The sequence below is a fragment of the Panthera pardus genome, unplaced genomic scaffold (genome assembly GCF_024362965.1).
Source record: "Panthera pardus isolate Hobbes unplaced genomic scaffold, ASM2436296v1 HiC_scaffold_21, whole genome shotgun sequence".
NCBI classification, from domain to species: Eukaryota; Metazoa; Chordata; class Mammalia; order Carnivora; family Felidae; genus Panthera; species Panthera pardus.
In genome coordinates, this window is record NW_026526777.1 from 29,409,429 (window position 1) to 29,437,295 (window position 27,867).

General features: G+C 57.1%; 1 protein-coding gene across 6 annotated transcripts in view; it reads left to right on the top strand.

Annotated features, from left to right (window-relative positions):
• KIF21B (kinesin family member 21B) overlaps window positions 1-27,858 on the top strand; it is a 50,531-nt gene extending 22,673 nt beyond the window's left edge. Inside the window, exons 13-37 of one of the 6 annotated variants that reach the window (XR_008424585.1) lie at window positions 250-367; window positions 1,241-1,432; window positions 3,246-3,445; window positions 6,654-6,761; window positions 7,227-7,295; window positions 7,704-7,936; window positions 8,307-8,454; window positions 8,700-8,894; window positions 8,994-9,095; window positions 10,334-10,499; window positions 10,710-10,761; window positions 10,947-11,004; window positions 11,772-11,977; window positions 12,056-12,130; window positions 13,893-14,006; window positions 15,744-15,782; window positions 17,751-17,887; window positions 18,831-19,011; window positions 20,188-20,352; window positions 20,688-20,805; window positions 21,653-21,823; window positions 22,364-22,563; window positions 23,085-23,268; window positions 23,704-26,145; window positions 26,413-27,858. Coding sequence is in view for 2 of the 6 variants with exons in the window: in XM_053909081.1 (XP_053765056.1) it covers window positions 250-367; window positions 1,241-1,432; window positions 3,246-3,445; window positions 6,654-6,761; window positions 7,227-7,295; window positions 7,704-7,936; window positions 8,307-8,454; window positions 8,700-8,894; window positions 8,994-9,095; window positions 10,334-10,499; window positions 10,710-10,761; window positions 10,947-11,004; window positions 11,772-11,977; window positions 12,056-12,130; window positions 13,893-14,006; window positions 15,744-15,782; window positions 17,751-17,887; window positions 18,831-19,011; window positions 20,188-20,352; window positions 20,688-20,805; window positions 21,653-21,823; window positions 22,364-22,563; window positions 23,704-23,758 (3,102 nt within the window). In the remaining 4 variants the exon portion in view is untranslated. Of the gene's footprint in view, window positions 1-249; window positions 368-1,240; window positions 1,433-3,245; window positions 3,446-6,653; window positions 6,762-7,226; window positions 7,296-7,703; window positions 7,937-8,306; window positions 8,455-8,699; window positions 8,895-8,993; window positions 9,096-10,333; window positions 10,500-10,709; window positions 10,762-10,946; window positions 11,005-11,771; window positions 11,978-12,055; window positions 12,131-13,892; window positions 14,007-15,743; window positions 15,783-17,750; window positions 17,888-18,830; window positions 19,012-20,187; window positions 20,353-20,687; window positions 20,806-21,652; window positions 21,824-22,363; window positions 22,564-23,084; window positions 23,269-23,703 lie in introns of all 6 variants that reach the window. The other 5 variants (XR_008424586.1, XR_008424584.1, XR_008424587.1 and 2 more) reach the window with 5 other exon arrangements.
• The last annotated feature ends 9 nt before the right edge of the window (window positions 27,859-27,867 follow it).

Genomic DNA, 27,867 nt, shown 5'->3' on the forward strand with positions numbered 1-27,867 from the left:
GGTGAGGCCAGGTGGGGAGGCTGTCCCCGAGGGGCTCTGCTCAGGCTGCTGGGGGAGTCGGGTGGTACTCTTTCAGGACTGGGGGTGGGCACAAGGGGCCCTGAGCCTGGTCTGCCCTGTTCCCCACCGTCTTGACACGCCTGGGGCATTGTCCAGACTCCCTCTGCTTCTGGACTCCCCTCCCCGAGGCCAGGCCCAGCCTGAGTGAGGAGGGTCCGCGGGCCTCCCCTAATGGTGCTTGGTGCCCAGGAGGAGGAAGAGCGAGACGAGAGTGGCTGTGAGGAGGAGGAGGGGCGTGAGGATGAAGACGAGGACTCGGGCAGTGAGGAGAGCCTGGTGGACTCGGACTCAGACCCTGACGAGAAGGGTGCGTGTGCCCAGGCTGGGGCAGGGGGAAGCGACACGCGGAGTAGTAGGTGCACGGGGTGGGCTGCCTGTCAGCCCTGGGCCCAGAGAAACTGCGCGGACCTTCCAGACTCAAGTCCCTGAGCCAGATGCCCCGAGGAGGGCGGGGGGGGGGAAGGGGAGGTCAGGCCCCTCTTAAGGGGGTCAGGCCTTAACTGAGTTCTCAAAGAGTGTGGATGTCCAGCGCCCGGAACTCCCAGACGTGATATCGCCATCACCACCACCACCATCAACAAAGACAATAGTAGTGATTAAGGATGGCAACGCTCATTATATGCCGGGAACTGCTGACCTTTGGCCTGGGTTGTTCAGTTCTCACTACAACCCTGTGCATAGATGTTAGGAGCCCCTCCCCCCGCAAGCTCAGAGGAGTCTAGTGACTTCACCCTCTCCCCGCCCCCCCGCCCCCGCGTGGCAGATGCAGAACCAGGCCTTGAATGTAGGTCTGGCCAGTGCCAAAACCCACTCCTCTAAGTGGGGGCACCCACCCTGTCAGCTCTGCCCTGCTGCCATTTCCTGACCCACAGCCTTCCTCCTCCACCCCGGCTGCGTCCCATGCCATCTATGACAGGTAGACGTTGGCCTCTGGGGCACAACAGGGGTGGTGGGATGCCTAGACCACCCCCCCACCCCCCAGCTCCTGGGCCAGCCTCGAATTTCTGAGGCTGGTCTTCAAATGTGTCACCCCATCCGGCAGCCCCTACCCACCATGGGACTTATCATTCCCTCCAGCCTCTGCTCGCTAACTGGGCGCGGCTGACCAAAGGAAAGCCCCAGTGCCCCCATCCGGCCCTAAGCTCCTGGAACTGGATCGAGCCTGTCTCTGCCCCCACAGAGGTGAACTTCCAGGCAGACCTGGCCGACCTGACGTGCGAGATCGAGATCAAGCAGAAACTGATCGACGAGCTGGAGAACAGCCAGCGGCGGCTGCAGACTCTCAAGCACCAGTATGAGGAGAAGCTGATTCTCCTGCAGAACAAGATCCGAGACACGCAGCTGGAGCGAGACCGCGTGCTGCAGAACCTCAGTGAGGCCACCACCCCGCCCTCGCTTTCCCCTGAGGCCCCTCCCTCCACTGTCACAAGCCCCGCCCAGCAGCTGGCACCTGTGGGATTTACCTGGTCTCCTGGGCAAGGGCTTCTGACCCATGGACTGTGCCCTTTGACCCACTGTCATCAATGTCTGAGGTCTAACCCTAGTTTCATGCTACATTTTACATTTATTATTCTTTTATTGGCATCTTTGGTATTAGAATCCTTTATTTCCCTAGGCACATAGACCTGATGCTCCTCAGCTTTTTTTCTGCATTCAGTTCCTGGAGCATTTTCCTTCGAACCTATTTACAAACCTACTTGTCACATTCTGTCTTCTTTATACTGCTTTTTAGCAGTAATTCATTCAATTACTGTTTCACTCATTCATCCACTGATTCAGCAAACATTTGTTGACTCTGTCTTATAGAGCTGACATTGTTCTAGGTCCTAGAGATATTGGGGTGAGCAAAATCCCTGCGTCACGAAGTGTACATTCTGATGGGCAGAGACAGACGTAAATACAATAAGTAAACAGAGTGGGTGACATGTCCGATGCTGATAAGTACCAAGAAAAAAATATACAGCAGGGAAGGAGGTCAGGGAGTGTTGGGGAGCGGGTTAGAGTTTTATAAAGGATGGTCATGGAAGACTTCACGGAGGAGGTGACATCTGAGCAGACTTGAAGGAGGTGAGAGAGTGCCAGCGCAGAATGAGCACAGGGCTGAGCATTCCAGGCAGAGAACAGAAGATGCCAAGGCCCTGAAGTGGGAGTGTGCCTGGCATGTTGGTGGAACGACAAGGGACAGACAGCTGGAACACGGTGAAAGGGGGCAAGTGGCAAGAGATGAGACAAGAAAGACGGGACCAGGTCGTGTCCGTCACTGGAAGGACCTTGCTTTATTCTCTGAGGGAGATGGGAGGGTGTGGTGTTTGGAGAGAGCGATGTGATGTAGATTTTAAAAGCATTTTGAGAAGAACACTCTGGCTGACGTGGAGGGGAATGAAAGTGGTAGCTTGAGACTAATTAGAAACTGTTACAAAAGATTCTGGTGAATCATTGGGGCAAAAAAAGCGAAGAAGAAATAAATAAAGACAGCGAAGAAGAAATAAATAACCGTGGTGAAAGAGGATTTAGACAACATGGGCTTGAGGAGTGGTCCAGTTCTGGATCCATTTTTTTGGGTAGAGAAAAAAGTTTTTGTTGACTGACTGGGTAGAAGATGTAAGGTGAGCCAAAAGTGTCTCCAGGGTTCAAGCTTCTGGAAGGATGGTGATGGCATCTACTGAGAAGGGGAAGCCTGCTGGGGTGAGGGGGACAGAGATTGGGAGTCTGGTCTTGTGCCTGTTAAGTTTGAAGTATCTGCTGCACATCCCCAAGGGGACGCCTGTGGGCATTCCGGGCAGCGAAGGTCAAGGGTAGAGAAATCAGTTTATTCCTTCTGCTCTGGCCCGCATCACTGTCTTCTTACTAGCTCTTTCCTTCCCACTGGCCTGGTTCTTTCCTCCAGTTATGGGTCAGAGCCAAGCCAGCAGGAGTGGCCCACAGGACCCTCCCAGGAGGCTCAGAGGTCTCGAGATGCAGACACCCCCTCCAGGTCCAGTAGAAAGTCAGAGCAGGAAGGGGACTTGGCATCTTCCAGTCTGATCCCCTCATTGTTTAAATAAGAAACAGGCGCACAGAAGCGTGTGACTTGCTCAGGGTCCCGCAGTGAGACTAGAACCCGGGCTCCCGCTCCCGCCCCCCACCGCCCACCATCTGAGCCCAAAGCTGACACAGCACTGACAGCCGCCTCTTGCTGCTCTCAGGCACCATGGAGTGCTACACGGAGGAGAAGGCCAACAAGATCAAGGCGGACTATGAGAAGAGGCTGCGGGAGATGAACCGAGACTTGCAGAAGCTGCAGGCCGCACAGAAGGAGCACGCGCGGCTGCTCAAAAACCAGTCCCGCTATGAGAGGGAGCTGAAGAAGCTGCAGGCCGAGGTGGCTGAGATGAAGAAGGCCAAGGTAGGGGCCGAGGGGGTGAGCAGCAGGGCTGAGGGGTGGCCGTGTGACGTCCTCTTAGAATCCACTTACTGTGTTAAAAATAACCATAGCGATCAGCGTGGAAATCTTCCCGACGCACAGCATTGCGTAATTCAAGCCCGTCCTGGCCCTGGACACTGTCATCTGAGCCGGGTTCACGGTGCAGGGTGAAGCCGCCTCTCCCAGTAGAGGGGCGGGGGAGGAACTCGCGGGACGCTGCTCAACACTGCCCCCTGTGGTAGGAAACTGCGCCACAGTTGCCCCCAGTCCTCCCAAGTACACGTGAAGGATCTCCATTGTGCTGGGCCTTGGCCTACAGTGATAATAATCATTACTGTTGTCTGAATGCTTAACTGTGGTCAGGCTCTAGGCTAGTGGTCTAACATGCATGAGCATACTAAGTACTCAGGAGAACCTCATGAAGGAAGCCCTATTATTATTCCCATTTCGTGCATGGGAAAGTGAGGCTCAGAGAGGTCCCTTCCAGCTACCCAGAGTTAGCGCTGGGATTCAAACTCACTTCTCTGCCTCCCAAGCCAACTCGAGTCCTGTGTGGCATGGTGCCTTTTCCACTTTGCCGTCACCCAGAGTACTTAGTCTCTGGGGCCTGGAGTCTGGCCCTGAAGTTCTGGTTTCTTGGCTCAGGTCTTCTGCCTCCGGTGTCTGAGTGTGTTCTTGTTCTGGCCTGCGGCCCGGCACCTCCACGCTCCCTTCGTGTCCTCCCTCCCCCTGGCCTTCCTGGCCCTGCTGTCCTACCCTGGCCCTTAGCCCCTCATGCATTCCAGCTCTCCCCAGCCCTGGGCCAGGCCCTGAAGCTAGACCCCCTCGCAAAACCTGGCATTGGCAGCCGTCCCAGCAAGCTGTGGAGGGCTGGCCTCAGAAATGGGAGCACCAAAGGTGCTTCAGGCTGATGGGACAGCAGTATGGACTTGGGGAGCCGTCAGTAACTGTGGCCTCACCGCTGACTCACGTGTTGACCTGCGTGCAGAGGAAAGAGGCCATGCGCTAGTGATGCATTCTGAGAGGAGGTGGGCTCTGAGCCATCGGGTAGTCCTGGCCACCTCTCCCGGGCACGCTCTGTCTCCAGCCTCAGCTGGGCCACAGATGCAGGGGCTCTATCAGCCTGGCCAGGCTGTTGCTTTACTCAGGTTGGCTGGCCTGACCTGGTCCCAAGGAGTGCCCTCTGGTGGTGTAGAAGGGAGTGACCAGGGGGCCTTGGTTTTTGCCTGGGGGAAGCAGCGCACCCATCAAGGTTTGTGTTGTGTAGGCGCTCCTGGGCGGTGTATCTGTGTCCTCACTCTGTGTCTCCCTGGAGGCTCACTGGCTAACGCCCCTGCAGCCTGAGCTGGCCAGTGCACATCCTAGCTGGGGTGACCCTAGATAGAGCCTCGTAAGGGAAGCCTGGCGAAATAATATGATGTCCAGGATATCCGAAGGGCCGAGGACCCACCAGTCTTCCTGCATTTCAGTCTCAGGATTGCCAGGGCCCTTCAGCCAGCTGCCCAGATCTGCCCATCTAACTGTGCTCTCATGAGCCCTGGCTAGAGGTAGAAAAGAACCTTCCAGGGGTGCCCCAGCAGGGCCCAGGGTTCTGTTAGAAGGACAGATGGTGCAGCAACCTCGGGTTCTAACCTGATGCCATGAGAGCCAGTGTCTAAGAACCCTCCCGCCTCGGTTCAGCTGCAGTGTGATTCACAGAATTGAACCCGTGTGGGGTCCACGGTCCCCAGGGTCCCCTGGGAGATGAGACAATGCCTCCTACTTCAGATGTACAGAGCAATGCTGGTCTCAGGCACTGTGACCCATGTCCGCACTGCCATGTGCCTGGGATATGCCTGCCCCTTCTGAGACCTTCCCCTCTGTGCAACTTGGCCACACATGTGAAGTTGGGTGGGTGGGCTTCTGTCTAGGGGTACACAGTTCTTCCCCAGGAAGCCTCTGACCCCTGACCCCAGCAGGGACCCCTGACCCCGTCTCAGGTTTGCACACAGCTTCTAACATGCTTCTAACATGTTCTCAGGTCAGCCTGGGGCTGTCTGCTCAATGCCAGTTCTTTGGGAAAAAACTCATTCTTGACCTTGAAGACCCAGCAGCTGCCAGCCCTCCTCTACAGATTCACCCCTGCAGGGCCTGCCCTCTGAGGGAGAAGCCAACCTCGTCAGCCCCCAGCCCCCTTGGAGCCTCCTTCCTTCCCTCCCATGCCATTTCCACTCGAGACTGTCCTCAGGGCACTGCAGGCTGGTGACATTCCTGAAGATGTCTGAGGCCTCAGTGGCAGAGAAGGATAAAGCTCTGTGTGACTTTTATTACCCTGTCACTTGAAAAGTGTCTAAAACCCTGTGTACATTGCCCTGTCCTTCTTTGGCCACCAGCACTTGGCAGGAGGGGGGGGATGCCGCGAGGTCCCAGGCACAAGCTCTCTATCATGTTGGGTCATCTCTGGCCACTATGATGATGCTCTCTGTGCCTTTGCCACAGCTCTGACAACCCCAGGTCCTAGGATTTCCAAGCTTTGATCACTGGCTTTGCTCTGAACTGGCATGCGGTCCTCCCTGGGGCTAGAGTAACAGCTGGAGTTTGGGGACAAAATGACCGGGGCCAAAACTCTGACCGTTCATTACCAGTTTTATGACTCAGTCATTGGTCTCTCTGGGGCTCACTTCCTTATTTATAAAACGAGAATGGTAATGCCTCTCTCATGTGACTGTCACAAGAACAGTGTCTGGCGTATTGCATGTTCTCGATAAATGGTGGTGGCTTTTATTGTTGTCACTGGGAGCCTGGCCCTGATATGTGGCCTTGACCCCCACCTCAGCCCTGTCTGCAGCTCAGTTGTCAGAGGGAGAGAGGAATGTGCCCCACCCAGGTAGGATTACCTCCCTCCAGCAACCTGGGCTGGGTCTCCAGGGGCCAGACCCAGGACCCGGGTTTGGGTAAAAGCCACCAAGAGCTGTGACATTTGGAAGTGGGGGGCCAGGATTAGACCTGGCAGAGTCATTGCACCTGCACATCTGGGCTGGCAGCTTGCCCGGGCATGGGGCAGCTTCAACTCCCACGGAAGAGGAGGGGCAGACCCGTGAGCCCCGGGCCACCACCCCTGCCCAACATCCCCAGAGCCAGCTGCTCCCCGGAGGGTATGGGCCCTCCACTGCCCAGACCCCCTCACCCCTGCCATGCCTGCCCATCCCAGGTGGCCCTGATGAAGCAGATGCGTGAAGAGCAGCAGCGGCGGCGGCTGGTGGAGACTAAGAGGAACCGGGAGATTGCTCAGCTCAAGAAGGAACAGCGGCGACAGGAGGTGCGGGGCAGCCCTTGGGGACCCTCAGCCTCCCTGTGTGCCTGGCTGCCCGTCGGTTCCCACAGCAGGGCATGGAAGGGCCAGGGCACGGCAGGCTTCTGGTCCAGCCCCTCTAGTGTTTGGGGGTGGGGGGCGCAGGGCATGGGGGACCCGAGCCCCAGATGGCAGGACCCTGCCCAGGGTCACCAGCAATCCAGAGCCGGAACTGTGCAGCGTCCAGCCCCGAGCCCTCTAGTCCCGGATCCCTTGCTGTGCGGTGGAGAAGAGGCTCAGGGAATTGCCTGCATGGAGAGAAGGGTCTGCACTGTGACCTCCGGGAATGGGAACCAGACTCCGTGTCCCCTTTTATCAATAAGTTTTGGCTACACAGGAATCAGCCCGAAAGCCAGGCCGTCACCTACAGAGGTGGGCAGACCAGGCTGCGGGGCTGAAGTGTGGACCCCAACCCCCTTCTGTCACCCACAGTTTCAGATCCGAGCTCTGGAGTCCCAGAAGCGGCAGCAGGAAATGGTCCTGAGGAGGAAAACCCAGGAGGTGAGCGAGACACAGTTCCCCTTCTCCTGAGTTCCTCCAGAGCCGGGAGGGAACAAGTGCCCGCTGGCAGTGGCCCTGGCTCTCCCTTTTCTCTCAGCAAACACGATGGAGCAGAGCCTGTGCGAGGCCTGCTGTAGGGCCTTGCTCAGCAAGAGGGCCGAGGCCTGAAGGCAGGCTGCAGGCTCTGGTCCCAAAGGCCTGAGACCTTAATTCAAAAGGTGGAAGTCTCTTGTATTCATTTCATATCAAACAGAGAGCCCTTGGCTCTTTCTCAGTCCCAAGCTCACGCTGGATGGAGCAGCTCCTGTAGTCTCCCTTTCCGGCCCCTCCCTCCCCCCCCCCCAATTTGGGCCTTTTCACAGGTCCCCGGGTGCCCTGCTCACTGGGTTCCTCTTTTCTTGGCCACAGGTTTCTGCACTGAGGCGCCTGGCCAAGCCCATGTCTGAGAGGGTGGCGGGGCGTGCAGGACCGAAGCCACCCATGCTGGACTCGGGCGCTGAGGTGTCAGCCAGTACCACCTCGTCTGAGGCCGAATCAGGGGCCCGTTCTGTCTCCAGCATCGTGCGCCAGTGGAACCGCAAAATCAATCACTTCTTGGGGGACCACCCCGCGCCTGCCGTCAACGGCACCCGCCCCGCCAGGTGAGCCGGGCGGGCAGTACCCTGGCTTCCGTGGGCAGAGCGGGCAGAAATAAGGGGGCAGGAGCAGAGAGAGGTAAGCTCAGGGGAAGTGTGGTCCTGTGACGGGTCCCCATGGCTGTCGGCTCAGGGCTGAGGGGGACCACGGAGCTACAGAGGCTGAGAGTGCTCCCTTCCAGGTGGTGGGGGGATGGGGATTAAAGAGTACACTTTTGATGATGAAATAAAATGATAAAAAACATGCATTTGCCCCCAAAAGAACATATTATTAACATTGTTTAATTACAAAATACTATAGAGAACCTGGGGTGGGGGGGAGGGAAATGTAGAAAGGGAGTGTTCCCAACCAATTCCCTTCGCCTCTGTCTCCCAGAAAGAAGTTCCAGAAGAAGGGGGCCAGCCAGAGCTTCAGTAAGGCTGCCAGGCTCAAGTGGCAGTCCCTGGAGCGGAGGATCATTGACATCGTCATGCAGAGGATGACCATTGTCAACCTGGAGGCTGACATGGAGCGGCTCATCAAGGTGGGCCTGACCACAAGGAGCCTGGGGCTCCCGTCTCCCCTTCCTTCCCGTCTGCACTCCTCCGCCTGTCCTCTGCCACTTCTGACTCCTCCGGCTCATCAGACCTTCTCATCCCCATTCCGCTCACTCCTTGTGCCTGCTCTGGAATCCGGAGGTGCAGGGGGACCCAGGGACCCCACCTGGGGGGAGCTGTGGGCAGCGCTGGGCAGCAACCTGAGGCTTGTCCTCCATCACCCTCCCTACAGAAAAGGGAGGAGCTGTTCCTCCTGCAGGAGGCGCTGCGGAGGAAGCGGGAGCGGCTGCAGGCTGAGAGCCCGGAGGAGGAGAAGGGGCTGCAGGAGCTGGCGGAGGAGATCGAGGTGCTGGCAGCCAACATTGACTACATCAACGACAGCATCACCGACTGCCAGGCCACCATCGTGCAGCTGGAGGAGACCAAGGTGCCCACAGGGCCTGGCCTGGCCTGGGCGGAGGCAGAAGGGATGAGGGGGGGTGGGGGACAGTCTCAGTGACAAGGGATCTCTACCTCCCCATCGTAGGAGGAGCTGGACTCCACGGACACATCGGTGGTCATCAGTTCCTGCTCCCTGGCCGAAGCCCGTCTCTTGCTGGACAATTTCCTCAAGGCGTCCATTGACAAGGTGGGCCAGCAGCTCACCTCCCGGGTGGGGGGCCCAGCAGTCACAGGCGCCTCCGTGACCTACCCTCATGGTGAAGCACACAGGCCTGGCTCCTGAGCTGCGTCACTTACAGGCTGGGGCAAGCCGCCTCACCCCCGAGCCTCTGATTCCGAAGCTGTAAAGCTGGGGTGATGACAATAGCAAGCTCTTAGCTTGCTGCGTAGCTTTAACAAGATGATGCATGCAAAGGTCTTGGCATGATGCCTGGCACATAGCAGGGCCTCCATTAGAAGTGACCCTACGTGTCTGGTCCAGGCCCATCCACAGCAGGGCTCGAGTCTGCTGGGAGAAGCATGTATCTGTATGTCAGGACAGGGGCAGCGGGAAACAGATAGACCACATTCCACTCAGGAAGATTTACACTCGGACATCAGATCAACCTGTCCTGTGCTCCTGTCCTCTCTCCCTGACAGCTGGCCAGGGGATGGGCCTCCTTCCCCCTGGGGCCTGTGGTCTTTGGGGACAGACACCATGTAGAGTGTCTGGCAAGGTGGTGGGGAGACCCGCTCTGCTCGCACTAAGCTCTTAGCTCTACTCTGTGTTTTAGGGGACTGTGTTAGTCTCCTAGTGCTGCCATGACAAAGGGCCACAGACTGGGTGGCCTAAACAACACAGATTGATTTTCTCTGTTCTGGAGGCTAAAAGTCCAAGATTAAGATGTCGGCAGGATTGGTTGCTTCTGAGGCCTTTCTCTTTAGTTTGTAAGCGAGTGCCTTTTTGCTTCGTGCAGTTTTCCCTCTGTGTGTGCCTGTGTCTTAATGTCTTCTTATTAGAAGGCCTCCAGTGATACTGGATTAGGGCCCACCCTAAGAACCCCATTTTAACCTAATTACCTATTTAGAGACCGTATCTCCAAATACAGTCACATTCTGAAGTCCTGGGGGTTGGACTGTCAGCATGTGAATTTGGGAGGGTGGGGGCACAACTCAGCCCATAACAGGGGAACATATCTAAGGCGACCTCTCCTGACATGTGTACATGGGGAAAGTTAGAAGGGTGGGGTTGCATCTCTGGTCTGGGGCAGGTACACGGGTGATGTCTGGGAGTTAGCCCAGGTCTGGGACAGCAGGTACACGGGTGATGTCTGGGAGGGCCACCCTCCAAGGTGCCTTGGGAGCAGGTTGTCTGAGGGTGGTGATGAAGGTGCCCACAAAGCCAGGCTGGGAATGGTAACCCCTGGCCTGGTTCCTTGCCCACAGGGGCTACAAGTGGCACAGAAGGAGGCCCAGATCCGGCTGCTAGAGGGACGGCTGAGGCAGACAGACATAGCGGGTTCCTCCCAGAACCACCTGCTCCTGGATGCCCTGCGAGAGAAGGCTGAGACACACCCTGAACTGCAGGCCCTCATCTACAACGTGCAGCAGGGTATGGTGGGTGTGGGAAGAGGCCTCGAAGCTCCTAGATTCTTCTAGTGCTCCCTAGCTCCATCCCCTGGGTGGGGGGGACCTTCACCTCCCCAGAACTCCTCCAGAAGTCCCAGTCTGATCCCAGTGGGTAAGGTGTGGGAGGGAGGCCATCCCTTCTCCCCTCACTCTGTTGGGGCCTCTCATTACTCATCCTTCCTCCCTTCCACAGAGAATGGTTATGCCAGCACAGATGAGGAGATCTCAGAGTTCTCTGAGGGGAGGTGAGTTTCCAAGTCATGAGTGAGAGGACAGCTCATAGCATGAACCTGGGGCTGGGGGTGGGGGTTGCCATAGGGTCCCAGGGCTAAGCCTAGATTTGGGGGCTCTTTGGAATCCACGAGTCTAAGGCTCAGAGAGCCAGAGGATAGGCTCTCAGTATCCTGAACTCCCTCTGCTTCTTCCTTAGCTTCTCCCAGTCATTCACCATGAAGGGCTCCACCAGCCATGATGATTTCAAGTTCAAGGTGAGCCCCTATAGGAAGGCAGACAGGCTGCAGCAGGGCCAGTCTCCCTGTAGCCTGGTCTCCCATCTTTCTGTAGCTCTGCCCCCACCCCCCAGCCCTGACCCAACAATATTGCCTCCAGCTGGGATGGAGATGCCCTGGGTTGGAATTGGGAGGTGCTCAGATACGTAACCCCGGTTACAACCCAACCCTTTTTGAGATAGGTGGAAGGTGGGAGAAATGGCTGGAGTCACAGCCTAATGATGTCACCAGAGCCAGAGGCCCTGCTTTCAAAAATTGCCCCGTTCCCCACCAGACTCTGCCTCATGCTCTGAGTCAAAGACTAACTTGAGACCTCTAGTTATTCTGCGTGCAGATTATTGATTCAATAATATGGGAGTCAACAATGGGGGAGTTCACCTACCAGTGAGGGGTCAGTTATTAATCTGAACCAAGAAAAAGAATTTATTAAAGAGAGAAGGGTGGGGACTGCAGACTGGGAACAGTGAGTTGTGCATAGTTTTTGGATAAACTGATTAGCTGGTGACCAGGAAAGAGGTCAGTCTGGGCATTCTGTGTGTGCAGAGTCCAAATAAGGGCAGTAAAACCCTTTCAGTTGCTTTGGATTCTCTACAAGTCTTGAGAGATGGTCTCTGGGTGGTGTTCACCTGGATCTTCCATTAGTGGTTTCACCATCGGCCAAGTGGCACTATTTCCTTCATTAGAATTCTCCCAGCTCTCCTGTTATGTTTGGGCAAGTTGGTTCACCCCCGTCCTTCTGTTCCCAGGGTGAGCCCAAGCTGTCTGCCCAAATGAAGGCTGTGTCGGCCGAGTGCCTGGGTCCCCCACTGGATATCTCCACCAAGAACATCACCAAGTCCCTGGCCTCCCTTGTCGAGATCAAAGAGGATGGAGTGGGCTTCTCCATCCGAGACCCCTACTACCGGGACAAGGTCTCACGCACCATCAGCCTGCCCACCAGAGGCAGTACTTTGTAAGGAGGAGGGCCAGCCATGTGGGTCAGGGTGGGCAGGGAGTTAGGTCTGGGCCTCACTGGACTCTTCTGTTCTAGCCCCCGGCAGTCTCGAGCCACGGAGACATCACCGCTGACCCGAAGGAAGTCGTATGACCGAGGGCAGCCCATTAGGTGAGAGCATGTTCCGGAACCTGCACCAGAGTCACTGCCGTCCTTGGATGCATGAATCGCTGTGATGTTCTACTCTGTAGATAATCAGGCATACTTTAATCTGGGCTGGTCTGACTAAGTCATTCAGCTTCCCCCAGTGGCCCCTTCCCCATCCTGTCAGGCATGGGCTCAGGAAATATCATCTCCATAAGCACCTTGAACTGGATGGCTAAGCCTGCTGCCCAAAACTGTTGGCTGATATGAGCTCAACATTGGTGGCTTTGTCGTGGCTTCAACTAGTCATTGTACTGATATGCTTCAGCTCCTTTTCATAACCACGGGTACTTGGGAGGTCTCAGCCCTTTCTAAAGTCTTGTCATGTGAGGAGCGTAGAAGTTTAAAGAAAAACCAGGAGATGATTGCAGAATGGTGGCCAAGTCTCTAATTGGTTAGCCATTCATAGCACTATGACCCACAGAACTTCTGCTGGTCACCAGATGCCTCCTGGGGTCATCTGGCATGCACTTAGTTTTCAGAGAGCTTTGATGCTTTCTCCAAGTCATACAGCTTTGTACTAGAAGGGCAGGGGCTCAAGATGACCTCTTGCCACCACACGACCTGATGGGAGGCAGGAGGATTTGCTCAAGCTCCCAGCCCTCCCTCCAGTCCAAAGCCGGGGCAGATGCCCATACCAGTGGCTTGTGGTCAGGGCCTTCAGTGGGGAGGAGTTGCATGGATATCTGTATACTAGGGGCCTCACAGACCATCATCACTTCACCCAGGAACTGAGAGAACACACTTGAGCTGCGGTCTGAGGGCTTTAGGCTGAACTCATGAAGACCCTTCAAAGGAAGGGAGGGTGTAGGCCAAACCCGATGACAGCTTTCCAAGGAGAGGAAATGTTGGGCTATTGCAATGGGGCGGTACAGTGAAGTCTTGGACCCTTCCCTGACGATACAGTCAATCCTCAGTATTCATGGTACTTACGTTCTATCTAGTCACTGTGAACATGGAATCAGTTCACTGAACTAATACTCAACCACTGCTCGTGGGGAAATTCAGGGGTAGGTTCCTGAGAGCTTCCGGTCATGACATTTTTGTCAGCCAATCGATATAGAACCTTGTTTTATATGTGTTTCTGTTTCAAGACATCCCATTTAATATATATTGTCAATTCATTAACATTGAACTTGCAGCCAACAGCACTGTAACTCACACCTGAATGAAGCTTTCCTAACACATGTATTTTCTCCATAAGACACATTTCAGCCTTCATGTGCTTAGACATCTGCCAGACAGCCCTTCAGGACTATGCTTTGGGGGTATTTTAAGCAGTGAAATCACCAACGAAAAGCACAAAAATGCAAAAAACATGGCCCTAAATAGACCACAAGAAGGCCACTTGTTTACGGTAGGAGAGCAAGAAGGCAGAGGGACGCCTCATTTGACCTCTGCTGAGAAGGTGTGCATCTGGGGACTTGAATTTTTGGCTGCTCTGCTCCATGTCTGGGAATGACCCCAAAGCACTGTGAGAGTTAATTTGGGATCACAAATCCGTTTTAATGCACAAGTAAACTCCCAGATACAGAAGCCATGAATAATGAGGATGGACTGTTTCAGAACGGCAACCAGGAGCTTAACCCGGAGGGGATCATTGCACAGCAGGCCCCGCCCTGCAGGCCTTAGAACCAAGACAGAAGGTGGTGCAGGAAACAGTGCGCGTGTGAGGCTGTGGGCTGGGGGTGTGGTCACTGACAGATGCTGCTGTGTCCCCACTCGCCAGGTCCACAGATGTGGGATTCACGCCCCCTTCATCCCCTCCTACTCGGCCCCGCAATGACCGTAACGTCTTCTCTCGTCTCACCAGTAATCAGAGCCAAGGGTCAGCACTGGACAAGTAAGAGCCAGGGGGGGCCAGGGAGGGCGCTGCAGAGGTGGGCTGATCCTTGACGCAGGCAGGGTTGGGGCAGCTGGCAGACCCTGACCACGCTGCTCCAGCCCCTCTGAGAGACGAGGCTCTGAAGCTCTTCTGCTGGTGTCTCTGTTCTTTCTATTCTAACTGTGGACCCTTCCTCCCCCCACCCCCCCCCACCCCCCAGCATGCTGGGACCTCAGGAGAGGGCAAGAAGGAAGCCACAGAGACAGGGGGCAGTCAGGTGGGGATGTTCACACAGGTCAGATCCCCCCCCCCCCATAGGGCCTCACCAGAACTGTGCCTTGAATCCTCTGCTGATTCTTTGACTCTTGGATTCTTCTCTGAAGCCCCTTCCTGGCACTTCAGCCACTCCCTCCCTGCCACACATGCTCAGACGAGGTCCCAGTGGCCCTTGTGCACTGTCCCAGCAGAAAGGGACTCCCTAATTGCCTTCACATGGCAGGATCAGCCCGACTCATGTGTTCAGCTCCCATTGGGCTGCTGTGACTACGGATAGTCGAGTGGGTATTAACAGCAATCCTGTGTGTTCAGAAGGTGCCTTCACTGTGCACCCTGCTTTCATATATGTGATTCACGTGGACTATAATCAACCATGAGAACTCTCTTCCCTATTTTACAGAAGAGGAAATGAGGTTTAAAGAGGCCCAAGGACATTTACCTAGAAGGTGGCAGGCTTGGGCCCAGAACCTGGGGCCTCTGACGTGCTCCAGCCTACGTTCCTCCCAGTGGATCTCTGCCTTGGGAGAGGGGGGACCCTGTCCTCCCCGTGCTCCTCTCTGTGCTCCCTACACTCTGGACCTTGCCCCAGCCGTCTCCAACTCTCTGCAGCCTCTGAGAGGGCTCTTCTCTTGGCTCCCTAAAAGCATCTGTACCCTGGCAGGGAGGAAGGCGGCAGCGCTGTTGTTCAGGGGAGCCCAGGCTAGAAAGTGCTAGGTCTTGCACCTGGTACCTGACATCAGCCCTTCTCCACAGAAATGTCTCTTGCCGGGTCAAAATACTGCTCCCTCCCCAAACCCACCTTGGCTCAGTTTCCGTTTCGGAAGGAGCATACCGAGCCTGGACCAGGCCCACCGGGGTGCCCCCACCCCCACCATACCTTTACAGTCAGCAGGTCCCTTTTCCGGAAGCATGGAGGTGGGACTCTGGCCATTCCAGCCTGGTTGTCTTGCAGACCTTGGCCCTGTCCAGTGGACCAGATCTTGGGGCCCAGGCATGGTATAGACTCAGCTCCTAGGCCCATCCCAGCGGGCTTGCGGGGGACAGTGGGCTTTGTAAATAAGTCCCTGAGGAATTGCTGGAAGAAGCCAGCTCCCGGGGGTGGGGGGTGGAGGGGGTGGATAGGATCAGGCATGGTTTTTGGCCTCAGGCATGTAGGAACGTTGCTGGGGCAGGGCAGGGTGTTCCCAGCTTGTACGATGGGGCAGCCAGGGGCTTGGAACCGGCAAATGACCCACGAGCTGAACGTCGCCCTGGAGCGTGGCCCTCTCCTCACTCCTACCCTGTTACTGAGGGACCCCTGGCGGCCGGCCCCTCCCCACCTCCTCTCCTGCTTCCCTTAGCGCCCTTGCCCTCTGCCTCTCCCCGCTGCCCTTGAAGAGAATAACCTGCCCTCTGACCTTCCACGCTGCTGCTGCCTCTGCCATCCCTTCGTGTGTTTTCCTCTCTCCCCTAATCCAGCTAATTTTCTGCCCTCCCCAGGTCTGATGACAGCGACTCCTCTTTGTCGGAGGTCCTGAGGTACACACAGAATGTCTCCCGTGTTGGCTTCCCAGCTCTCACTCTCTACTGTCCCCTCTCTGCCTCTTGCTCCACCTCCCCTCCCGCCTGCACACCTGAGTCCTCAGCATGCCGCCCTCCCCACTGGCCTGCCTCTCCCTCCCCCGTGGTTCCTCCCTCTCAGGGTTGCTGCGTGGCCTCAGACTGGCCAGGCCCGGCTGGAGCTGGGGGCTTGGGGAGGGGTGCACAGTTGCTTGCCACAGGCACTGTTCTCTTCTTATCACCTGGGCAGGGAGGGGGAGAGCATGGGAGCCCGGGGTTGTCTGGGGCTGGGACCGAGCTCTGCTGAGGGGCTAGGGTGAGGGGGCAAGGCCGTGGAAAGCCTGGGGGCCTGTAGGGCCCAGCTGGGCAGGTGTTGGTGGCCGTCGCCAGCGTCCTTGTGACTTGCTCAGCTTGTGCCAGTGAGGTGCACATTTCAGACCTTGGCTCTGAGAAGAGCAGCAAGGGGGGCGGTGCCTGCTGCCCACATCTCCTGGTACGTGGACCTGGGGTGCTAGGAGACCTCCTTTCCCAGCTTTGGGATGACCAGTGGCCAGCTTCTCCAGCTACCCCAGCATAGCACCCTACCACGAGGAGCATATCCTAGGACCTGGTGGGCCTGAGCTCCTGCCGGGCGGAGAGCTCCCTCCGGCTCTCCCAGTGCCCACTGCTCACTGCACCTGCTGCCCGGGCTATTGATGTCTTTGCAAACCTGCCTGCAGGGAGCGAGGCTTTACCACCGTGAGAAGCTAGCCAGACTACCAGCCTCTCTCATAACCTTAAGGAGGGTCATCCTTGTGATATACTTTCCACAGCAGTCTTGGGCTTTTTTCCCAGCCACACAGCTGGGCCCAAACCAGTGTCCGAAGCAGGTATCTTTGGGGGCTCACGTGTGTGACATCCAGCTGGCACCTGGCCCTGTCTGATTGCCATCCTTGCAGGGGGGGCCTGGCTGAGTCCATGGGGGCTGTGACCAGCACTGTGGGAAGAACACTGGTCACTTCAGTAGCCCACAGGCCACGGCATCCCTGTCAGGAGCATTGTTCTCTTTGGAAAAGAACTAGAACATATTTTTAGACTTGCACATAACTTGGCCAGGGTCTCATTCCAAAAGACCCTCATTGAGAAAAAAAAAAACATCCCCAGAACCTCCAGCAGGGTGGCGTAGCAAAATCCTCTTGCTCACTGAGGACAAGCCTTATTCTCCCTCCCAGAATGTTCGTGGGAAACGAGGAGGTGCTTCTCCAGGTGTATGTGGCCTCATTCCCCAGGGGGCCTCGACATCCCTAACCCAGAGCTGAGCTGAGGACCCCTAAAGGGATCAAGTTAGGCCGTTGTAAATGACAGTCACAGGTCTGACCATGCAGGTCCAAAAGGGGCTCATGGGTGGGCGGGGGTGTATGTGGGCACGCTTGCACGCACCCGTGCATTTATCAGCCCCAGAAGTCGCTGACAGATGACACCGAGGTGCTTGGGGGGTGACAGCCCGAGCATCCTCCCTCTCTGCACCCCTCACCTCACCCTGGGTTAACTGCAGCAGCAGGGAGGAGTCATAGTTGCTGCAGGAGCCAGTGCAGCCCTTGGGCCTCTGCCCTGCCTCGCCGGGGCGTCCGTGCATTTACGTCTCAGGATCTGGTCGGGCGGGCATCAGATGGCAACTCCCCATGGGCAGGGCCCACGTCTCCTTCCTGCTGTGCCTAGCACACAGTTTGCTCCCAGAAGTGCTCAAGATGGCGACTGACAGGCTGTTGTGCAGACAGGCCCTCCCCACCTGCACAGCCTATTCCCAGCTCTCAGGCACTGAGGGCATTTGGCCGGAGTCTCTGGGGTCTCCTTCATTAGGCCTTAGTCCTCTCTCCGTTCTGCCCCCTCTTATCTGTGTACCTCACTCAACCCGGCCTCAGTCTTCCCGGCTGACAGGTGCCCCCTTTCTCCCTCTCTCCTGGGAAGGGGCATCATCACCCCCGTTGGAGGAGCCAAGGGTGCGAGGACAGCCCCACTGCAGTGCGTCTCCATGGCCGAGGGCCACACCAAGCCCATCCTCTGCCTGGACGCCACGGATGAGCTGCTGTTCACCGGATCCAAAGGTGAGTAGAACCCAGACTGGCCTGGTAGGGTTAGGTCTCACACCCATCCCTGCTTCCTTTGCCAGAGTGGGCTGTAAAGATGAAAACACAGAGCCCCCAGGAGTTGAGGACGTGGGGTCGGCTTGCTGGCTACCTTGTCTCATGGCTCTTGCCTTGGCTCAAGGATCCCCGGCCTGGGTGCCCCTGACCCAGTCTCCCCTCATAGGTCATCCTAGTGGCTCCATCCAGCATTTCCTTCCGAAGCTTCCTCGGAAATTCCAGGAAGCTTCTCAGGTGCCCCACCCTGTCTCCTCATCCCAGTCCCCCGACACTACTACCCCCCTGACATCTACCCCAGCGCTTTCATCTAAGAAATCCCTATGATCTTGGCAGTGGGGCCTCACACAGTCACGATTACTTAATCACAGCAACAAAATCAGAAAAGTCTTACCAGCAGAAAGAACAGTTCTGCAGTAGACCTGTCAATAGAAAGACAGTCATACACATATGTATTTGCACGGCGAGAAGGGGCCGAGTTGTCAATCCAGGTGTGATCTGTTGATTCCAGGTTTTCTCCGTAAGATTTGCTCGCCGTTTGTTCATTGATCGTGTCAGCTATTAGCAATTGTAGGAATAGACACCAAAAGCTTAAGAATTTTATTTTAGCCCAGGGCACCTTGGCCACACACACAGAACTCTGGTCTTTATGTATAGAGTTTGCTTGAGAAACCCTGGCCTAAAGTTCTAACGGGCTTCTCGCCGGGGTTTTTCTGTGCGCACACACACCACGTGAGCATGCACGAGCCCATCTTTCTCTCCCTTAGACCTAGGGCTCCTCCCTCTGGATGTCTGTGGACCGTCTCCCCCATCCTCCACAACCCCCGTGCAGGGGGAGCGTGCATGACCTGGCCCCCGCTAACGGACACCTGCCCTCCCCCCCCGCCTCTCTCCCTGTCCTTTCCAGACCGCAGCTGTAAGATGTGGAACTTGGTCACGGGCCAGGAGATCGCGGCGCTCAAGGGCCACCCCAACAACGTGGTGTCTATCAAGTACTGCAGCCATTCCGGGCTCGTGTTCTCCGTGTCTACCTCCTACATCAAGGTGTGGGACATCCGGGACTCCGCCAAGTGCATTCGGACCCTCACGTAGGTACTCCCCCAGTTGGCTCGTGGTGGTGGGCTGGGTGCCAGCACTCAGCCGTGGTGACCTACTCAGTATAGCCGAGTCCAGCTCCTTGGAGACGGAGGCCCTTATAGTCACATGGATTTGACCTGAATCTGGGGGGCAAAGTGAGATCCCTGGGCTAGGGAACAGCATCCAGGGCAGCAACTTGAACGAGCCTTTGCACTGTTTGGCCCCCTCGCTTCATCTCAGCCTCCCGGGCCCTGGCCCTGGGGTGTGCTGGGCGGCCCCCTGTGAGTCTGAAAGGGGAGCCGGGAATCAGGGTGGCCCCAGCAGACGGCAGCAGTCTCCAAAGCCGCGCCGGCCACCTAGCTGCCTAAATGAGGCGCCAGAGCTGGTCCTGATCCCCGACCCTGACGGTCTCAGGTGGACAGACGTGCGGGAGACAGAAGTGAGACAAGGGCTCCTGCAAAGTGAAATTGTTTCCTAACAGAAGTCTTGCTCACCCTTGTGTTCACGTTATAAGCTGTCATCTGTAATTTAACTTGGTCCTTTCAAAAGAGTAAACACAGGATTTTTAGGGCAGTGAAACTCTGCTGTGTGAGACTATAATGGTGGATACGGGTCATTACACATTTGTCCAAACCTCACACCGGGAGTGAGCCCTCAGGTCAGCTGTGGACGGCGGGGGATTATGATGTGTCCATTTGGGTCTGTCGGTTGTAGCAAACACACCCTTCTGGTGGGGATGTTGGTAAGGGGGGGAGGGCTGTGGATGTGTGGGGGTAGGGGATATGAGAAACCTTCCCCTCAATTTTGCTGTGATCCTGTAATTTCTCTAAGAGTAGTCTTTTTAAAAAACCAAAGAAGCGCAGGAAATAGAATGGGTATTATCACCTCTTTTTAAAGAGGAGGAAACTGAGACTCAGAAAGATTAAGCGTTTTCCACCAGACCCCGGTTCAAACCCAGTCCCCTGACTGAGTCTTACCGTCTTTTTCTGCTGGGCAGGGAGTGGCACTATCACCATTGGTCTCCCCCACGTCAGACTAGAAACTTCTAAGAGGAGCTTGGCTCCTCTCCGTCGGTCAGGGAAGACTTCTTGGAAGAACTGGGTTATCAGGCCTGGTCTGAGTGAGGTTTGCTCGGTTTCCTGCCTGTATGGATGGACCGCTGACCTTGCTTTCCTTGCTTGTGGCAGGTCCTCGGGCCAGGTGACCTCAGGTGACGCCTGTGCTGCCACATCCACCCGCGCTATCACCAGCGCTCAGGGGGAGCATCAGATCAACCAGATCGCCCTCAGCCCTTCAGGCACCATGCTGTATGCTGCCTCGGGCAATGCCGTCCGCATCTGGGAGCTCAGCAGGTCAGGGAGATGTGTGGGGGGCAGCAGGGGGCTTGGCGTGGTGGAGGTGGGTAGGCTGGTCGCGGCTCTGGGTGCCACACTTCAGGGCTGGCAGGACCCGGGGGTCCTCTGCTTCCCCGTGCTGTCGGCCTTGTGTCCCTGCTCTGAGATGCAGGTCCCGTGTTCCCCAAGATCCCTGGGACCCAGGACAGCTTATGTCTAGATTGTTCATCTTGTTTTGAGGGAGGGAGAGTGCCCTGGCCAGATCTATTCATTCCAGGATGGACCCGGCCACCACAACCCAGGGTTCCCTCTGATCTATCTCCCACCACGGGCGGGCCTCTCCCCACCTGCAGGTTCCAGCCCGTTGGCAAGCTGACTGGCCACATTGGCCCTGTGATGTGCCTGACGGTCACCCAGACTGCCAGCCAGCACGACCTGGTGGTGACGGGCTCCAAGGACCACTACGTTAAGGTACCTAAGAAGACCTCCCTCTGCAGCCTGGGGCAGGGGGTGGGGGGCATTCTCTGCATTTCTTCTGCCTGCTCCCCCCACCCCGTCGCCTTGGAAATACTCATGAAATATAATGAGACTTCTGGGGATTTATGCTGAAGAAATCACCCCAAAGAAGCAAGCAGGTGTGTGCAGAAAGTAGATGGCAGCGATATTTTGTAAATGGTGAAGAATTTAAAACCACTAAATGTCCAAGGGTCGAATAGCAGTCACATAAATTAGGGAAAACCTGCTGAATGGGCTGCAGCGCACCTTCTAAAATGATAAAATGAGAACAAAACACAAAGGATACAAAACAACACTAATTCCGTTTGCTCCCCGATTACATCATTGAAAGCTGTATGTACACGGTCAGAAACTGGGAAGCAGTAGAGAAGCAGAGGGTGGTCGGTGCTATGATGAATGTTTCTATTTAAAGTACAAGTAATATTTATTATAAAATAAAAGGAATTTAAAAGGAGGTTCACACCCCAAACCCACCTTTCTCCAGATCGGCTGCATGTTGAGCTGTGTTAATTTCAGCCAGTCTCCCCCTACCCCTTGCCCCAGTCCCCTTAGGAAGGGTCAGGACCCGAGCCTTCAGAGGCCTCTGTCCTTGGAAGAAGCAGTGTTCCTCCGGGACCCCTTTCCTGCTGGGGACACCTGTCTCCCCCAGGACAGTGGCTACTGCCCTGGGCCGGGCAAACTGGGTCTGTGGGCTCCTGGGGACCACAGTGCTGTGTGATAGCAGGGGGGTGGCCCTGGCCCTGGCCCTCCTCCCTCGGTCTCTACTGCCTCGGGCCCTCCCTACCAGCCTCTCCTCCTGCAGATGTTCGAGTTGGGCGAGTGTGTGACCGGCACCATTGGCCCCACCCACAACTTTGAGCCCCCGCACTATGATGGCATCGAGTGTCTTGCCATCCAGGGAGACATCCTCTTCAGTGGCTCCCGGGATAATGGCATCAAGAAATGGGACCTGGAACAGCAGGAGCTCATCCAGGTATGGAGGGTGGAAGGGAAGGGGGGGGGTGCTAGGGTGGGGCTGTCCCCCAGTCCAGGCAGGGCCTTGGGGACCCAGGGTCTTGGGCCAGAGTCTCCTCAGCTTTCCTGTTGTCCACCCTCTTCCCCTTTGTGTCCACTCCCCTGCCTCCCTGCAGCACCGCCCCCCCCCCCCCATTTTCCCCATTACGCAGTGGCTTTCAGGAAAGGGGGCTGCTCTCAGCCGCTAGGTTTGACTCTAAAGCTGAGTCACCATGTTCCCTTTCCTGAGCATTTAACCCTGGGAGGGCTGAAGAGTTCTCCACCAGTGCAGGATCTTGGGTTTGTCCCGGGATGGGGGGGCACCAAAGGACCCATATCTGGGCCCCTGCAATCCCTACTATGGGCCCGCCTGGCCTGCCTCCTGGACCAGTGATGCCTACCTGGGGACCTCAGAGGCAGAAGGGATCCTGGTAGCTGTCCTTCGTGGCACAGGGTCCTCTGCTGGCTTCTGCCCACTCAGCACTGGCCCCAGCCCTCACTGGTGCTGTTCCTTCCGCAGCAAATCCCCAATGCACACAAGGACTGGGTGTGTGCCCTGGCCTTTGTCCCGGGCCGCCCCATGCTGCTGAGCGCCTGCCGCGCGGGCGTCATCAAGGTCTGGAACGTGGATAACTTCACGCCCATCGGAGAGATCAGGGGTCACGACAGCCCCATCAACGCCATCTGCACCAATGCCAAGCACATCTTCACTGCTTCCAGGTGGGTGCTGGGCAGAGAGGTCTGCTTTTGTTCCCCACCCCGGTCCCCGGTGTGGGCAGGGCAGGCTGGGGAGCCTCGGGCCCCCCTGCAGCTATCCTAACAGGCTCGGTTCGTGGAGCAGACCCCACAGCGCCTGCTAGCCTGTGCTGGCCTTCAAAGAGTGCCCAGCGGGGGCAGGGGAGCAGGAAGGTGCTGGGCCCCAGGTCAGGACTCACCCCCTTATCTGCAAGCCTTTCCTGCCCCTCACAGAGCAGCCCCCACCCTGCTGTCTTTACACCCCCCTCCCCCATCCACGAATCTCAGACTACGGAGCAGGCCTGCCACCCCCTGGACTCGCCCCTCTCCCGCCCCAGCTCTGGTCCCCATCCAGGGGATGGCCAGGCCCTCTGTCCCACAGGGGAGCTCCTCAGAGGGGTCTCTTCTTTTTCCTTCTCGTCCGACCATGTCCCTTCTCTCCCCTCTTTCCCTCCCCATGTCCTCTTGCCTCTCCTCTCTGCCTCTCTGCCTCTCTCCCCCAACAGTGACTGCCGGGTAAAGGTGTGGAATTACGTCCCCGGACTCACCCCCTGCCTTCCTCGCCGGGTCCTGGCCATAAAGGGCCGAGCCACCACCCTGCCTTGACACTCCCCTCCCGTCTTCTCTCTCATTCCCCCCTCTTTCCTTTTCCCTCTCTTTCTCCACTTCGGTCTGAGCTGCTTCTCAACGGTATGAGATTATTTTACTCCTCCTCCCTACTCTCCCTTCACGCCCTGCCTGGCCTGGAGTGAATGCCCTGCCTGCCCCTCTTCCTCCCACCCTCCTCTTCCGAGCATGACCAGTGGGACAGACCCCCAGGAGAGGGGTGCCAGGTGGCAGAAGGCAGAGGGGGGAGCAGCCAGGCCTGGACAAAACAAAACAACACAACACCAACGAAAACCCATGATGAGAATTCTGTTGGGGACGTTGAGAGCACAGGCCCTCTCCCTCTGCCCAGCAGCCACCCCTCCACCCCTGCAGTCCGCCCTCATCCTGAGCAATGCTTGCCCTTTGGCCCCAGCCACATTTGGGGAGTTTGGGGAATCTGGCTCATCCTTTGCTTTGGGGGTAGCCAGCCAGGCCCCCTTCGATCGCTGACCAGTCCCTCTCTGTCCTCCACCCCAGTGACCTGACGGTGAAGTTCTGGAGTGTTCGGCGGTTACCCGGTGGCCCACCCTAGGAGCACACAACAGTCCTCACCCTGGCTGTCTTTCAGAGGATGGCCCCCAGACCCTCGGCCCCCGGCAGCCTGGACAGCACAGAAGGGAAGCTGTGGCCTGACGGGCCAACTGCCCTAGGGACAGAGGGTGTGGGCATCGGGTGTTGCCCCTCTCCTGTTATCCTTCCCCTCCCTTGACCTTCCTATGGGATACTATTCCCCCAGCCCCTGCCTCTTGGGGAGAGAGGGAGGTTGGGGGGGAATTTAAGCTGTGAAGCCAAAGGGCATTTTCCCTCTCATTTCTCTCCCTGCAGCCCCTCAGGCTCCCCTTGCCCTCCCTCTGGCCACATTTTCTCCTGCTGAGCTGGCCATGCCCTTCCTCAAGTCTCTGGCCCAGTGGTGGGGCCCCGTAGGGGAGGTGAAGCGTCTTCAGCCCCTGCTGTGCCCCCTCCGATGAACAGGCCTCCCCCTACCTCCCCTAATGCAGCCTCTGGAGCCACCACACCTGCCTCTGAGCCCAAAATGATAGTCCTCAGGTAACCATGGAAACCAGGTGGAGGCAGCTGGGCCCTGCGGCTGACCCTTAGCCCCTTGGCCACCAACAGCCATTCCCAGATGACCCCAGCAATTCCTTGGGGTCCCTTTCCGACGGGGCCAAGGTTAGAGCTGCTAGAAAAAATTCCTTTGGGGAGATAGTCAGAAATACTTCAGCTATTTAATTTATTTTATTTTTATTTTTATTTTTTGCTGTTGCCTCCTGGAAACTGACTTGAAGTTTCTCCCCACATGTTCTTTCCCTCTGCTCTTGGGGCTCGGGACTCCCAAAGGGAATCCGCCCTACCAGCCCCTCCAGGACCACCTCCTCTGTTTGCTTTGCAGCTCGGGCCTGTCCCCAACATTGCCCCCAGGGACCATTCTAGTGCACCCCTGACCTCTAGGCCGCCTGACGCTTCAGTGCCTTCCTCCACCCCGGGGCCTGGCACCCATGCTGGGCAGCCTTACACCAGCCATGCCCGCGGCACCACATGTGTCTTTTCACTCGCGGGGTCTCATGCCCGCTGCCCCCCAAAGGCGGGGGAGCTCCGCCCCGCAGCCCAGGGCCAGGGGTCCCCCGTTCCCAGTGTCCCGTGTGGGCCACGTAGGAAGCAGCTCAGAGGATTGTGTCTACCAGGAAGTGGCTTGGACGGTGAGGATGGCCCAGCCCCTTCCCCAGCTCACCTGTATTTTCACCCCGACTGGGCAGGGAGTCCTTCCAGCCTCTTTCTCTCTGGTTATCCAAGAGAGACATTTTCAAGCCTTAAAGCTGGCATGGGGCAAGAGGTCCTCCCCTTTAGATTAGCAGCGAAGAGGGGAATTCCTAGTTTCTTTTTGCCTTGGGGCTGTGGAGTCAAGGCTCCAAGGACGTGGTTAAATCCGTGTTCCAGCGCCCCCTGTTGGGGCAGTTCTGAATTTACAGGACTGGGCCTTGGAAGGAGTCGCAGGACATCCCTCCATTCCTGGGCCCCAACCCGTCCACAGTGTTTTTCCAATGCTTAACTGGTCTTGTGCTTCCTGTCCTCAGTGAGGGGGCCAGGAGCCCCCACTCTGTTCTGAGATATGCAGCGACTTTTAGACTTTCCAGAGGTAGCTGTGTTTGTCCTCTGTGCCTCTCCCTATTTGCCCAGGGGATCGGAGCCCTCTCTGTGTGGTCCCCGGCATGGGAGTGTGCCGGCGCACTGGGCAGAGGAGGCGGTCTTAGCTGTGAAAGGGAAAAACACCTGCGGGGGCCTGAGTCCCCAGCCCAGCCTCTGCCCTGTTCAGAGCTACCCCCGGGACTAAGAAGGCTGTCCTGCTGTTAGTGGCCCCTGCTGGACACGCTGGTGGAGTCTGGGTCAGCTGAAGCACATACCCTTGAGTACTGGCCTCCCGGAGGAGCCGGGGACAGTCTGTCTTCAATGGCCAGAAATCCCTCCTCCTCCAGTCGTCACGGGGGTGACCGGCAGCTCCCTCAGCCACTTGGAAGTAAGCACCTCTCCCCCTCCCCAACCCTCTCTCCACCCGATCAGAAAGCTTCAACCTTGCAACCTGTAAGAAAGAATCTGTCTGCATGACTGTTTACAAACTGTAGAAACACAAAAGACTGCACTGTCCCCATGGGCCAGGGAGGCCCCAGCCTGGGGCGACTGTACTGTAGCTGCAAGGCCCGTTCTTGCGCCAGATACGACCTTACGGCCTGCGAGAGGTGCTCAGCGTCGTTGCCCGTTTCCTGCTGTTTCTGATGGCTCAGCTACCTCATGGCGGGCTGGCTCTGCTGTCCTGGCGAGTATCACTGATTCGAAACTTGAAGTCCCCCGGGAGCCCTGAGCCCTTCCAAAAGCTGTGCTCCAAGAGCATTGGAGTCTCTGCCTACTCCTTCAGGGGTGTCCAAGGTACATAGTTAGGGGGCAGGCCCCCAACATCCTAAAGGTTGGAAGCACAAAATGGTTGTGATTTGAGCACAATAGCAAGGCTTGTGGCAGGTGGCCTGGGCAGACCCGAGTCCGGGAGGCTCACCCCAGCTTGGTTCTGTCCAAAGGTAGACTGGGTATGTCTGTGTCTGGAGGGGCCTGCCCTCACTCAGACCAGGGCTCGGCCCATGGCTTGTCCTGACTCTGGGCTCATCATACTGCTTCTTACTTTTCTTTGCCCATCTGCAGCCCTGAGTCTGGGCCAACGCCGGCCCAGCCACATCAGAATGCGTAGCTCCCTCACTCGACCCCACGCCCCAGATCTTTAAACGTCTGAGCCCGGACTGGGTGCCAGCCCTATTGAGCCTAAGGAGCCCAGAGCCACAGTGCCTGTCATCTAGGCCGAGCCCCCTCGAATGCTTTGGAAGCTGACCGCCCGTGGGCCTTCTCCGCACAGTCCTGCGCCAGGCTCTGTTCTCAGTATTAACCAGTTCGGTGTTTGCTTTCATCTGAGTGGCCTATTCGTCCATGACAGCCAGAATTCCCCAGGGGAGCCCCTGCAGCTACCCTTGGAGATTGCCAAGGAAGAGGAAAGGCACACCCAAGCCTTTGACGTGGTCACGGCACCACCTTCAGCCCCTTGGGAGGGGACACGTGTGGATCTGGGAGTGGTCTCCGTGCCCACCCACCATCACTACAGCATCAACCGAGGACAACCCTTGGTTGTCTGGCCCTGCTGCCCGCCTGGGGCGGTGTCGCTTGGGCAGAGGGCAGCTTTAAAGCACAAAACCACCGTAGGGAAGACTGTTGCTGGGACTTTCTCACGCCACCCAGTGTGGTGGAGACGCAGGCAGGCCGCTGCTGTGAAGTCAGAAACGCCCTGCTCTCTTCCATCACGCGGACAATGCCGACTCTTGGGGGCATCCTCGGACGCAGCCTGGGCTGGGTGCAGGCACGGCCCCTGGCCTCTTCAGCGCCTGCCTGTGCCCGGTGTGTCCACTGTCGTGTTTGTCTGGACAGGGCCTGCCCTGCAAGAGCGGTGAGTCTCTTCCCGCCAAGTGGCCCAAATCTGTGGCATCTGTCCGCTTGCCATCCCAAACAGGAAACTGCTTACTGCTCTCTTAGCTTAGCACAGCCTCCTGGCCCAGCCTCAGGAGCCAGGGCTTGGCCACTGGCCCCACAGGCCTCCCTGGGCCTGGCCTTCCTCTCCTGGCTCCCAGATCCCTCACTGCCCTCTTATGTGCGAGGACAGAGTCTACAAGGAAAGTTCTGTTTTCTGTGGCATCTTTGTTCTATCCCCCACCCCCTACCCATCCCCGGCACTCAGATGAGCTCCCAACCCTTACCGTACCCCAGTCCAATTTTTTGAACCCTTGTCCCGAGAGCTTTGCAGGGAAGTGGGAACTACTCCAAGAAGAGCCAAGGGTCAGAGAAGACCCCTGAAGTGAATCAGGGCCCTGCCCTGCCCACCAGCTCTTTTCTAGTGATCACCCCCTGCCCAGGCTGCAGGGTTTCATTTGGCTCCGGCCCTCCTCGCTATGTGGCTAGCACAAGATGTATATATGTTTTGTACCTCTGCCGACGACTGTACATAGTGTATGAAAGTTATTTAAGCCTCATGCTGTACATTTCTGTTCCCAGACTGGATGTGTGTGTTCAAAGAAGTTGTCCTCAATAAAACCCGAATGACCATCATCTGTCGTG